This window comes from Rhinopithecus roxellana, chromosome 7 (assembly GCF_007565055.1).
Source record: "Rhinopithecus roxellana isolate Shanxi Qingling chromosome 7, ASM756505v1, whole genome shotgun sequence".
Classification (NCBI taxonomy): Eukaryota; Metazoa; Chordata; class Mammalia; order Primates; family Cercopithecidae; genus Rhinopithecus; species Rhinopithecus roxellana.
In genome coordinates, this window is record NC_044555.1 from 72,600,582 (window position 1) to 72,615,519 (window position 14,938).

Here is a 14,938-nt window from a genome sequence, read left to right on the forward strand (position 1 = left end):
CCATCTGGCGGTGATGGGAGACAGTGACAGATCATCAGGCATTAGATTCTCCTGAGGAACACACAACCTAGATCCCTCACATGCGCAGTTCACAATAGGTTTTGTGCTCCTATGAGAATCTAATGCCCTGGCTGATCTGACAGGAGGTGGAGCTCAGACAGTAACGTGAGTGATGGAGAATGACTGTAAATAGAGATGAAGCTTAGCTCACCTGCCGTTTACTTCCTGCTGTGCAGTGTGATTCCTAAGAGGCCTGGGGGTTGGGAACCCCTGCTGTAGTAAAGAAAGAACTCATGAGGCTGGGCACAGTGGCTCACACGTATAATCCCAACACTTTGTCAGGCTGAGGCTCTGTTTAGCCCAAGAGTTTAAGACCAGCCTGGACAACATAGTGGAAACCTATCTCTACAAAAACTAGCCAGCTGTGGTGGTACACCTGTAGTCCTAGCTACTTGGGAAGCTGAGGTGGGAGGATTACTTTAGCCTGGGAAGTCAAGGCTGCAGCGAGCCATGATCACACTGCTGTCTGGGCAATAAAGTGAGACCCCGTCTCAAAACAAAACAAAACAAAACAAAAAGCAAAAACAAAGAAATAAAAGCGCTCATGTCATTTAATTATGTCAATATATAATTACCCAGCATGTGATAATAATCACATCTTTTGAATTAATTCACAGGAAGAACCCGATGCCCTTGGTTTGACTCTACTAAGAGCCCCTCAGTTGCTGAACCTGCACACAGTCATCTCAGTAAATTAAGATCTTCCTGAGGACAATGGCGCAAGATCATCTTCAGCTGTTCATAGCGTAAGTATGAGAGGTGCATGTGTTTGTATCTTCACCCTGATACTCACATGTTTGACTCACCCGGACTGTGTGGTCTAAGTCAAATAGTGGTATGCAGTGACCTTCATAATGGTGTTCGGGGCATTCTGATATTGCAGGGATGACATGCACATGGTGCTATTGCAGCTATGTTTCATTCAGAAAGAACTTTCCATCAAAAGGTCAAAGGGGAGCATCTGTGGGGCAAATATATTTTTATAGAGAAAGACTGTGCTGGGCCAATGGGGGCAGCGTGCATAATTTGATGAGCATAAGCAAGTGGCCTGTTATGTGGCAAGTCTAGAGGAATATAGGGATGGGGGCTTACAAATTATTTAATGCATCCCCTGGACCCTTGAGTTGGCTCTAGTTCAATCAGCAAAGGTACAGAAACATGGCACAGTGGAAAGGCTCGCAGTATACCTGTTCTTAGCTGATCAGCTGCAGCAATACCTGAGGGACAGAACGGGGTCCCTCCCCTCAGGAAGAGCTTCTCCGCCTGGTGGAGGCGAGGGCTGAGGGCATACCCAGGTCTCTCCCTGCAGGAAGTTCTTTTTCCCATGGTAGAGCTGAAGGTTGAGGGCATACTCAGGTCCCTCCCTGCAGGAGGAGCTCCTTCCACTGATGGAGTTGAGGGTTGAGGGCATACCCAGGTCCCTCCCTGCAGGAGGAGCTCTTTCCCCTGGTGGAGGTGAGGGCATACGCAGGTCCCTCCCTGCAGGAGGAGCTCCTCCCCCTGGTGGAGGTGAGGCCTGAGAGGCAGAGCATGGTCCCTCCCTGCAGGAAGAGCTCTTTTCACTGGTGGGAGGTGAGTGTGCAGGGTGAAAGTCTTTAGGGTGGATGAGGGAAACATAGTTTTAAAAGCCCCTGCGGGGAAGAATCCCTGTTATTTCACATCTGTTCTTGGACATGTCTGTACCACTATGGCACTATGCTATCAGAACACCAGGGGGCACAATATTTGGCCATTCAGAGCATTCATGGTCCCCCACAGCAGCTGACTCAAAGAAATGGGCAGAAAGATGCTTTCGGAGGAGATATTTGGTTCAAATCAGTGTGAAAAGACTCCCAAACTCAGAGACCCTGGGGCTGGGGATTCCATCCCATCCCAAGCTGGCAGTGTGTTCCCAGGAGAATATTTCACCTCTGCATGCCTTAGTTTCCTCCTTTGTAAAAAGTGACTTAAAGACGCTGGGCCTGGTGGCTCAGGCCTGTAATCTCAGCACTTTCGTAGGCTGAGGCGGGCGGATCACCTGAGGTCAGGAGTTTGGGACCAGTCTGGCCAACATGGTGAAACCCCGTTCCTACTAAAAATACAAAAATTAGCCCAGCGTCGTGCCATGCATCTGTAGTCCCAGCTACTTGGGAGGCTGAGGCAGGAGAATCCCTTGAACCTGGGAGGCTGGGGTTGCAGTGAGCTGAGATCGCGCCACTGCACTCCAGCCTGGGCTATGGAGCAACACTCCGTCTCAAAAAGAAAAAAAAAAAAAGGAGGGGTACGGGGGATGAGCGGCAGTTTCATACGGTGCTTATAAAAGGTAAGAGACGGCCCCTGTTTTGGGAAAATGTGGTGAAAACCTGGATAATCCTGCCAGCCAGGGCGATGGGAGCTGAAAGCGGGCTTGCAGGGTGATTTAATGATTTTCAACAGGCAGTTTCAGGGGTTATGGATGGTAGTAGTTATGTGTCAGGGTAGACTTTGCCCTTCAGGGAGAATTTGGTAAAGTCTGGAGACATTTTTGGTCGTGAGAATTTTGAAGTGGGGCGCATGTAGTGGGTGGAGGCCAGGTGTGCCGCTAACCATCCCACAGTGCACCCCCAGTTCCTCACAAATCTGAAGTGTCGTGCTGAGGGTGACAAACCCTGCTCACCGCAACAAGAGGATTTAACTTAATCTTCTCTTTCTTCCTAGAATAGTCAATGGTCTTTTACTTTGAGGGATATGAGTCAGAATAAGAATTAAAGAGAACAAAAGGACAATGACCTTTTAGGATTTTTCTTTCTATTAAATTTAAACCCCGTAACAGAGGATTCTCCGTCTGAAAGCAACATCCGTGGAGGCTTAAAGCCTCAGCTTACATTCATTCCTAACACTGAGCAGCTTCATAGATTCATTTTCCATTATGATTTCTGTAATTTGTTCTTTAAAAGGATTGTGTGCTCCTTTTTTCTGTTTCAGAAACAAGGGCGTTTTAAAGAATAATTTGTTTTCTAAAGTCATTGATAATACATGGGCTGGCATGAATTTGTGACCTCGCTTTCAAAGTCTTTAGCACTGGCTAAGTAGGGTTTTTTGTTTTGTTTTGTTTTGTTTTTTTATTCCTCTGGAAACTGTACATTTTGCAGGGAAATACTTTAAGTACCTTTTTTTTTTTTTTTTTTTTTGGTCATTTTAGTCTACAGGAGAGATTGACATTCTCTAGACCCAGCTAGAAGGGCTCTGAAAAAAAAATGACAGATGCAGTAGCTAATTAAAACTATGCAGCTGAAAGGGTTCATGATTAATTCATGATAAACTAATACAGCATTCATTATCCTTTCTTAATGTTCTGAGATAAAGTGGGAGTGTTGCAGTGGGGGTTGAAATATTTGTTCTAAATATCTAATAACAGTGTCCATTCTATCTTACTAGCATAAAGCCACCCTCATAGAGATATTTTAATGTGCTTCACAATTCAGAATTTAGGGTTCTTACATACAGAGTATTAAACTCTCTCCCTCCCCTAAATGGATGAAGACTTTGGAGATTGTCAGGAAAACACTTACATTGTCTGTAGTTTTCCTGATTTGTTCCCCTCCAAGGAAAAGGTTTAGTAATGGGAAAACATAATTTTTTTTTTTTTCTTTTTGAGACAGACTCTCACTCCGTCACCCAGTCTGGAGTGCAGTGGAGTGATCTCGGCTCACTGCAACCTCCGCCTTCTGGGTTCAAGCAATTCTTCTGCCTCAGCCTCCTGAGTAACTGGGATTACAGGCAAGCGCTACCATGCCCAGCTAATTTTTGTATTTTTAGTAGAGATGGGGTTTCACCATATTGGCCAGGCTGGTCTCGAACTCCTGACCTCGTGTGGAGGCTGGAATTTTTCAGGATAGTTTGACAGGCAAGAGGCTAGAGAATGGGAAAGGCTGATTGGTACCATCCGCGAAGAAATCACAGAGGTATCAAAACTGTCTTTGTGCGCCAAGTCGGTTCCTGCATGGGGGTCAGTGGTCCGGGTGACATCACTTGTTCCACCAGAATGCAAAATCTGAAAAATATTTTACATACCAGGCTTAGGTTTTACAATAGTGGTGTTGTCTATAGGGGCAATTCGGGAAGTTACACATCTTGTGACCACCAGCTCCATGACTCCTGAGCAGTAAGCAGGTTAGGAAGCAATGACTAGTTATCATGCAACTATGTGTAGGTCTTAGCAGAATGCAGGTCTCTCCCATAAGTGTAACCTTGGGACCATTCATTGGTTTTACAAAGGTGGTTTTGGTCCCCAAACAAGGAGGGGTAGTTTTGGGAAGGGACTGTTGTCATCGTTGCTTTAATGTTAAACTGTAAACTAAAATCCTCCCATAGTTGGTTTGACCTACCCAGAAATGAGCAAGGGAAGTTAGCTTGTGACATTACAAGCAAGATGGAACCAGTTATGTTAGATTTCTCTCACTGTTATAATTTTTGCAAAGGCATTTTCAAATTCCTGTTGCTTTGTTACGTGATACAGTCATACATCACTGGATGACGGGGATACGTTCTGAGAAATGCACTGATGGGTGATTGTGTCACTGCGTGAACATAATAGAGTGTACTCACACAAACCTACTATACACGCAGGCTGTATGGTATGGCCTATTGCTCCTACACTAAAAACCTGGGCAGCATGTGACCGACCGTACTGAATACTGCAGGCAGTTGTAACGCAATGGTAATTATTTGTGTATCTAAACATAGAAGGTACTGTAAAAATATGGAATTATAATCTTATAGGACTACCATTGTATATATGATTCATCGTTACCCAAAACATCATTATGTAGTACATGACTATATTTATAAAATAAGTGTGGAAGTCGCAATGTTTCTTTTGCATGTTGCTTCTTTATGTAGTATTCAGCACGTGGGAGATTTTTGTCAAGAAGTGCATTTAGAACTTGTCTTTGGTAATACCTGTACCACCCTCCAAACTGCTCAACTTCTACTTTTACCCAAGACAGGGTACACATGACGATCACTACTGAATACAATCTCTAGAGTTGTGTCAGGGTTTATAGACATAGTGGTGGATTTCACACTTCCCATTCTGTGTTTGTCTCTGCACGGTTTGCAGAATCAGGATTAACACAGGTGCTGTGGCTCTGTGGACCTGTGAATTAGTGCAAGAGCAACAAAGCCTGTCTCGCTTTTTCTCGGCAAGTACACCCTGGCTGCAGAATTGAGAATAACTTTGTTATATGTTTTAAAACATAGTGTGTAGAAGTGCCTAAGGAAGAAAACATTGCATTTATAAGAAGACATCTTACAAACACTCCAGCCAAACACTTAATTTGCTATCTTTACATCCGTTCTAGTGAAAGCACTTAGAAGGCTTGACTTTATGTGCGGTGCTTGGCAAACTGCTCCCGTTGGAACCCTCAGGGTTCCTCAGGCTGCTCCTGGGAGCTTCTTCAGCCCTGGGGGAAATGGTCAGAGATTTAATTCCACTCACTTCTGTAAGAACAACACTGATTTTCATCTCTATTAGACATTCTTATGGACAGAAGTTCCTGTTACTAAAAACAATGACAACCATTGCTTTCTCTACCTGTTCTGTTTTATAACAGAAGGCAACACTGAAGCTGAAAGATATTGAGGTGTTTACCTAAAGACTAGATAAGGTCTGTGGATAACCTCTCCTGTATCTTAGGCATGATTTCTTTAGCTTAATTATTGCATAGCGAAGGAAAAAGTAATTTTTCCTCTACCCTTTCTGAGTTCTTATCTAGGACAGACCCTTGTAACAAAAGGCAGATAAACAAGAGAAAACAGAAGTTTATTCACATGGATACCACCTGTATATCTGGGCAATATCCAAGGAATATTGAGTACATCTCAAAGAAGTGGAAGAGAGAAAGGTGTGGGAAGGGACAGTTATGGAGAAATAACCAGGAAGGGTATGGTAAACCAGGGTAAGTTTGGCTATGCAGATTTCAGTTGGTGCCTTCTCCAACCTTAAGAGTTTTTAGTGATTCAGCCTTCCTTCTCTTCCAGTATCATGAAGGAGAAACCCTTACAAATGCAGATTTCTTTTACAGATGTAAATCTCTCTTAGAAAACAGTAACTTCTACTCTGTTTTAAGAGCTTCTCCTGTGTCTGCAGTTACTCAAAATAATTCTTATGCCAAAGAGGCATATTGTGGGGTGATGTATTCTTGTCCTTTTTTAGTGTACTGATGTAAAAAAAAAAATGTGATATATGCATATGTATGTATACAACTCTCTCTCCACTGTCTTCTACACTGTCTAGCCATGGGATCCACACCACCACCACTACAACTACCAGTGACCACCACAACAAAGAGATGCATGGATTTTAGTGGAAGAAATTATTTTTACTCAAAGATATTTAATGCAAACAATCTGAGCCGTCTTTCATTTGTTTCTTAGCTGTCTCTTCACGTGTACCTGTGTCTCTATCTGTACTTTGGACACCTTGGGCTGAGTCATCTTCATCTCTTAGGTGTGCAACACTCTGGCCTCCTGGTAATCTGCCTGCATCCATCAAGGTCTCCCTCACCACCAGCAGTCAGAGACACCTTCTCAAAACCCAGACCTAACCCTGCCACTGGCCCTATTGGAATGCTTTGATGGCTTCCCATTGGAAGGAAGGTGGAATTTCAGAACCAGGCCTGGGTGGGTCTCCATTGTCTGCCTCCTACCTTTCTTCCTACTCTCAGGTCCTCCCTGCATCTGCCTCCCCCTGGCTTTCTTTTTCCCCATCAGGCAACTTGTCTTAAAACCTGTCCTACTACCCAGGCTGTCTTCCCCTCAGGGCCACCTCCCCAGCCAACTCCTCCTTCCAGTAGGCTTCCTTCCTCTCTTTGGCTAAGTAATGCCCACTCCATGCTCCAGGCACTCTTGTTGCATTTGCAGTTTCATACTATTTCCTGTATGATTATTTGTCCAATATTGATTATTTGAATAAGATCTGACTTTGCAAATACATTGCAAAGCTCTATGAAGGCAAGACCATGCAGTGCATCCTACTGTTACAGGAAAGGGGTCCCGAGCCAGACCCCAAGACAGGGTTCCTGGATCTTGTGCAAGAAAGAATTCAGGGTGAGTCCACAGTACAAAGTTTGTTAAGAAAGTAAAGTGGTGAAAGTACAGCTACTCCATAGACAGAGTAGGGCGTTCCCTAAGGTAAGAGGAGAAAGCATCCACTCTAGGTACAGTACTTATTTATATATAGGATAAAAAATGATCATGGGGTGATGTGCTCTGCTACAAGGGTTTGTGATAAAGGATTAATTTTCTTAATTGCTATATTTTACAAGAATCGATATTATTAAATTTAAAGCAAAATTAGGAATGCCTCTGTTCTCAAGATATCAGGGTGTTAGGACACTCCCAATTCTGAGTCTGTTTACTAAACATTATTAATCTGTTCCCTTAACCATAAGCATCTAGAGGCTAGGAACACCTAACTTTCTGGGAGTGCAGCCCAGCAAGTTCCAGCCTCATTTTCCTAGCCCTCACTCAAGATGGAGTCGCTCTGGTTCAAACCCCTCTAACACTATTGTATCCCTACAATGCACAGCGTGCCTTAGTAGATGTTTAGTAAATAACTGCTGAATACATGGATGAAAAAAAATGGTTGCAATGCCATATTAATACAATACTGATAAAAATTATATACATTTGGATTTCAGTCACATAGGCAAAAAACAACTTTCTGATATGATTTAGCCAATAACTGACACCAATATAAAAAATGGTCTGTAACCCCCCAATGGATTCTCCTTGCACAGGTAGAGCTTGTTTATCAAGACAGAAATAGAGAAAGAATTGAATGCACACAGAGCCAGTTAAATGGAAGACCAGAGTTTTATTACTAAAATCACTCTCTCTATACATTTGGAGACAGAGTTTTTTTTTTTAAGGCAGGTAGGGGGTTAGGAAGTGGGGAATGCTGATTGGTCGGGTTGGAGATGAAATAATAGGGGCCCAAAGTGGGTTCTTCTTGCTGTCTTCTGTGCCTGGGTTAGATTACAGAACTGGTTGAGGCAGATTCCTGATCTGCATGGCACCAGCTGGTGCATCAGATCACAGGGTCTAAAACGCATCTTGAACTCCAATCTTAGGCATTCCAGTAGTGACCGTATCCCTAGGACTATCTGGGGAGGTTGAGAATCTTGTGGCCTCTGACTGCAGGACCTCTGAGCCATACTTTCTAAACCTGTGGCAAATGTGTTGTCCTACAGAGGTGATGTGGTCCCCAGGCAAGAATGGGATTTGTTTCCAGAAAAGGCTGTTACCATTTTTGTTTCCACGTTAACACTGTAAATTCCTCCTATAGTTAGCTCAGTCTGTGTTCAGGAATGAACCAGAGCAGTCTGCAGGTTAAAGGCAAAAAGGAGTTGGTTAGGTCACATCTCTTTCACTGTCGCAATTTTCTCACTGTTTTTGCAAAGGCAGTCTCAGATCTTTAACCCTGTCTGGGGTTTCACAAACTTTAGCCTTGTTCTATTGAGTTTATATCCTCAAATAGGGTAAAGCCTAATACCTGTTAAAAGATTTTCTCCAGTTAATCTACCCAAGATTCCAGAGGAAGCAAAAACGTCTGCTGCCTGGCAGCAAGTTTTTTTTTTTTCTTTATAGAGTTTTAAATTAAGGCCCATGAATTTCCTGCCATATTTTCCTGTCTGTGCTTCAGCTACCTTACTGACAATCACTTAATAAGTATAGCGGTTCCTTAGTTTATACTGCATGTGAGATAGCTTGCTTATGAGAATAATTTTTTCTATATAAAATTCTTATTAAATCCTCCATTTTAGGAGTGAGTTCTATAGAAAGTTCTGTGGAAATTCTCTATTTTAGGAGCGAGCCTGCAATACAGTTTTCAAATACAATATTATATTTGAAGTCAATCAGGAAGTGATCCATCTATACTACAACTTCTCATCATGTTTCAATATACAATGTTGGAAGAGAGTAATGAAGTGTCCAAAATTAGATTGATTTTATAATTTAGGGGCACAGCCTTCTAATTTTACAATAATAATCAGTTGACAGAGAATGGTTAGTATAATACTTGTGTTAATCAATCCTACTTTCTATCTCTATTTTATTAAAATCAATTCCAAATGTTATGGCATAGTAGAAATTTACCATTTATGATAATAAATAGTGTTTTCACAGTTTCCCCTTCTCTTAACATAAAACTTAGGTTCTTGCTTAGACTTCTAAATTTTTATGACTGTTTTAGTTTCTGGGAGTCCTTAGGGATTTTGCAGTTTCTTTCCAGAGCCTGAGGGGCTTTGCTGTATGTTTGTGTAATATTTCACACCTGATGAATGGAGAGCCAGTTGATATTAGTCATCTGTCAACTTTATCTCAAGATTCCAGTATTCAGAGTGAGGGTTGATTAAGTGCATAGCCAATGTAATATACGTTTACAATAATGAATCAAATGTCAATAATGAATCAAATGTCATTTCCTTGCTTATGTTCTTTGCTTTTTAAAATAAGGCCCAGACCAGTTATTCTGAGATCCAAACTTCGACTCTTACATAAATTTGTCTTTAAGGACATTTTTCTTTGCTAGAAAAAAAAAAAAAAAAAAAATTACCTAATAAAATCCTTAGCTTTGGAGACATCACCATACAAATGTAAAAGATAAGTGTGTGAAGCACATTTAATAACACTGAACCTAATAATGATAACTCAAACTCATTTTGATTTCCTATCTATAAACCACACGTTTGAAGTATTAGAAAATTTTGTGAACTTTTTTTTTTTTAAATAATACTGTTGTGTACTTTATTTCAAATATTATCCTAGGTCCTCTTGTATGAGAATATCTAGAATCAGTTTAGTCTTTAATTCCTGGTTTTCTTCTTACTCCTTTGAAAAATATTATTTAAGTAATGTTTTTTGTTTTTTACTGCTAACTCCCCAAATTTGTTATAAGTAATATTTTTGTTATTTTCTTTCATCGCATGTGGGAAGATTCAATAACTATGATGTAATTCATTTAAGAAAAATTTTTGTCATACATGTCAGAAATTTTGAAATCCCATATAGTAACTCTAGACTCTCAAATTTCAAATCATATTACGACATCTCTGATGGAAAAACATGCTTCAGCTTTCTCTGCCTCCAACATGTAATTGATAAGCTCATGTTCTCATTTTGAGAGGTAGAACTAGTGAAATGGGGCCAAGCAAATGCTAAAAACAATAAAATGAGCTCTCTTGCTGTCTTTGGATGTTTCTTGGACCAAGCATGAAAAAGATGGATGATACGGAAAGGGAGGAGGGGAGATGATTTTTCGTTTGTGTATTCAGTGACGGGAAGGAGATGCCAAGGACAAAAACAGATGCCCCAGTGCCACAGTGAACATATTTCCTTAGCTCTGAGTTTGTTAGTGGGGGGTTCTGTGGATTCACACCAAGAACTGCAGTCCAAGCAAATTTTGTGTCTCATCTGACACATTTCTCCAAAGCTTAGCCCTTCTCAAACTCTCCTATTTCAACCACTTTGCCCCGTTTCCCCTGTTCACCTGCAAGCCACACATGACCCTCAGCACATATGACAAGAGCTGTCCTGCCACATGTAGTTTGCTTTGCTACCCATTGTTTAAATGAAGCTATATATAAAACCCTAAACTGACTAGATGGGTGGATGGATGGATGGATGGATGGATGGATGGATGGATGGATGGATTATATACAGACAGGCAGATATGTAGATAAATGATAGATCAATGGATGATAGATAGATAGACAAGCAAACAGCTATACAGATAGATGATGGATGGATGGGTAGGTAGATGGATGGATAGATAGATGGATGCATGGATGATAGATTATATAGATAGATGATGGATGATAGGCAGACAGATATGTAGATAGATGATAGATAGGTGGATGGATGGACAGATAAATAGATGGATATATAGATATATACATATCTAGGTTGATATATAGATTGATGCCAGATAGATGGATGGATGGATAGATAGATAGCAGTTTCCATTTCTGTACTTTTACGGTTTCCATGTTGAGAATGTTCTCAAAGGGACATGTTTGTGGTTAAATTTTCTGAATCAACAACAAAGATCACTCCTTCAAGAATGCTCTCTCAACATAAAAACCCAAACCAATTTTGTGTTTTTATAGCCTCTCTTTTCTCACACCCTTACTTAACTTATTTATTTTTTTTTGGCCAGAGTTGTGGCTTTATGAATCAGTATTAGAGCCATTATTATTATAGAGAAGGGTCAGCGGGCCCTCTACCTACTGAATGGAGATTTCATTTCCATCCTGTCTCCTTTCTGCTTGTGCTGTGGGAGGGATGTTCTTTCATCACATCCTTTTCGCTCTTCAAAGGCGTTCTTCTCAACAGTAATCCACTCACAAGTTGTTATTGCTTCATGGTTTGTGTAGATGTGGGAGATCCGCTCTGCTTTAGGGAACTGCGCCAGAGGTTTCATGCATTTGTCTTTGATCACTGATCTAGAGACTTCCAGCTATTTGGGTTTCAGGGATATAAGAACAGAGAAGCCTTTAGAGAGTCCAGACCTGAGCCCTCCTCAGAAGAAGGACTTGTCTATGTTTGTTGCTAGGATGGACCCCTGACAACATGGCCACCTGTTCTGTTTTCTAATCCACGATGCTCGTAATGGTTAATTTTAGGTGTCAGCTTGACTGGGTAAAGGAAGACCTAGAGAGCTGCTGAAGCATTACTTTTGGATGTGTCTGTGAGGGTGTTTCCAGAGGAGACTGGTGTGGCCAGCTGCAGAAATCAGGGCTGTCATTGTCACGAGTATTTTCTCCCTATTTTGTTAAGAATACATCTGTGTGTATATATAAATATATTTAGTATCAAGATAAAACATAAATAAATACATGTATTTAGCAAATATCTTTGTTTTCATTCCTCTCTTATTCCTTTATTATATAACATAAGGTATATTGGCTTTATATAAGTATATGATATGATGGTTTGTGTTTTCCTTTTGAGAGCGTTCTTGGAGTATCTTTGTTATTGACTTAGAAATTTTGACCACAAACATGTTTCTTTGAGAACATTCTCAACATGGAAACCACAAAAGTGCATATAATATATAAACCACTCTATTGACTACCTCTCTATCAGTATTTAAGTATTATTAATTTTACCTCATGGTATTTAAGTGATGGGATATCAGGAGAAGAGTCAGTATCACCCAAGGGCTTGATCTCCTCTTCCGGGGAAAGGGATTACTGCATTTTCAGCTGTGTGCAGAATGGTTACATCATGTTAGGTGGAACTGTTGTAACTTTCTTATCTTCATTTGGAAATTAAGTATGGTTTAAGGAGATGCTTATGGGTGCGAAGTTGATGATGGGTGGATTCGTGATGGTTGATTTTAGGTGTCAACTTGACTGGATTAAGGGATACTTAGAGAACTGGTAATGTGTTCATTACTTCTGGGTGTGTCTGTGAGGGTGTTTCCAGAGGGCATTGGCATGAGAGTTGGTGGACTAAGTGGGGAAGATCCACCATCAATGTGGACTGGCACCATCCAATCAGCTGGGGGCCAAGATAGGACATAAAGCAGAGAAAAAAGTTACCTCTCTCTCTTTCTCTCTCCATCTCTCTCCCTGTGTATCTCTATCTCTGTGTGTCTGTCTGTGTCTATCTCTGTCTCTCACTCTCTATCCATGTCCCTGTCTCTCTGCGTCTCCCTCTCTTCGTCTCTCTCTTTCTTTCCCTGGTTTTGTCTCTGTCTCTCCCTCTTTGCCTCTGTCTCTGTTTCTCCCTGTCCCTCTCTTTCTCTCTCTTCGAGCTGAGACACTCTTCATCTCTAGCCCTAGAATATTAGAGCTCCAGGCTCTCCCACTCTTGGACTCCAGGATCTATGCTACCCACGCCACAAGTTCTTAGGCCTTTGGCCTCAGGCTGAGAATTACTATACTTAGAACATTCTTCCATGGGGCAAAAACTCTAAAGATTAGAAATCGGTGTTAGTTCATTTCTCTGCAACGAGTATTTATTAGACACTTACCATGTGCTTAAAAAATAGGGACTAAACAAATTTCTCTAAAAAAAGGAACCTTGTTAATTTTTTCTGATTATATGACAAGGGACAGCTGCACAGGGATCAGCGCTCATTAAACTGAAGTTCTCTAAATTAGGGTCTCTTCAGGCCAACTGTAATCCCAAGTTCATTTTCTTTTTATTCCCATTAGTACAAATTATCATATTTGAGAAGCATTATAAATTAACTATGACACTTTCTCCATCAGTAGGAATACAGTATGATTAAATTGTACTTTGTAAACTGTTTTTTTCTGTTTGTAAAAGTAGGTAGAACATTTTATATATACAAGAATTTATAAAGATATAAAGAATCATATAAAACCACTGGTAGTTCTGCTCCCTGCAAACTAATCCCAAATAAAGTGATATCATCATTCTTTCCAGTTATGTGTATGCCTTTCTATACAAACATATGCACATGAAACAAACATATCCATATCCATATGCAAATATATATATATATATATATAGAGAGAGAGAGAGAGAGAGAGAGAGAGAGACAGGGTCCTGCTCTGTTGCCCAGGGTGGAATATGGTGGCACAGTCATAGCTCACTGTAGCCTCAAACTTCTGGGCTCAAGCAATTTTCCTGTCTCAGCCTCCCAAGTAGTTGGGACTACAGGCATGTTCTACCACGCCCAGATAATTCTTAAATTTTTTGTAGAGATGCGGTCTTGCCATCTTGCGCAGGCTGCTCTCAAACTTCTGTCCTCAAGTGATCCTCCTACACTTGACCTCCCAAAGTGCTAGGATTACAGGCATGAGCCACTGCACCTGGACAGATTGTTTTTTTACATTTATGATGATGTTGCCTTTATATCATGTTCGATTCTGCCTTTTACACCCTAAAATTATACCATGAGGTTTTATATATGACAAAATATTCTTCAAAAATTGAGAATATTCTAGTGTGTAATTTATTTTTTCCTCAAGTCTCCTACTTCTTAATTTTCTAACCCAACTATTGGCATGCCATAGTATTTGCCAAATCAGTAGGTTAAAAACAGCATTTTCCTTGTGTTTAAACTTTAATTTTCTTTGATTTCCTGGTGAGGTTGAACATTTTCCATAATTGTATTAATTTATAATTGTTTTCTCATTCATCATTTGTCTTTTGCCATTTTAAAAAATATTAGGATGTTGATTATTTTCTCTGTTGATTCCCCTTTTTTCCCTCCCTTCTTTCCTTCCTTCCTCCCTCCCTCCCTCCTTCCCTCCCTCCCTCCTTCCCTCCCTCCCTCCTTCCCTCCCTCCCTCCTTTCTTTCCTTCCTCCCTCCCCCCCTTTCCTTCCTTCCTCCCTCCTCCCTTTCTTCCTCCCTTACTTCCCTTCCTTTCCTTCCTTTCCTCCTTTCTCTCCATCTTTCTTCTTTCTTCCTTCCCTTCCTTCTTCCCTCCCTCTCTTCCTTTTTTCTCCCTCCTGCCTTCCTCCTTCCTTTTTCCCCCCTCACCTTTTCTCTCTCTCCTTCCTTCTTTCATTCCTTCATTTTTCCTTCCTTCCCTTCTTTCTTCCTTTCCTCCCTCTCTCCATCCTTCCTTTCTCCCTCCTTCCTCCTAACTTCTCTCCCTGCCTTCCTCCTTTCTTTCCTTCCCTTCTTCCCTCCTCCCCCCTTCCTTCCTTCCTCTCTGCTTGCCTCCCTTTTTGCCTTCCTTCTTTCCCTCCTCCCTCCCTCCTTCCCTCCCTCTCTTGCTCCCTAATCAGTTACTTATGATACCCTTCTGCACTCTGAGACCATGGATAATCATGATTGTTTTGCTGAGCTGTTTTGTGGCCCCACATGGCCCTAGGCCAGGCACTGCTCAGTAGCAGAGCTTCAGTTGCCTGTTGTAGACACACTGGTGG

The 14,938-nt window shown here is 41.3% G+C and overlaps 1 protein-coding gene across 2 annotated transcripts in view; it reads left to right on the top strand.

Annotated features, from left to right (window-relative positions):
• Positions 1–14,938, top strand: part of STS (steroid sulfatase) — a 205,733-nt gene that overhangs the window by 42,349 nt on the left and 148,446 nt on the right. For both annotated transcript variants that reach the window (XM_010354943.2, XM_030934721.1), the window contains exon 2: positions 678–806. In XM_010354943.2, the coding sequence (XP_010353245.1) occupies positions 775–806 (32 nt within the window). In that variant the 5' untranslated portion in view covers positions 678–774. The remainder of the gene's footprint in view (positions 1–677; positions 807–14,938) is intronic.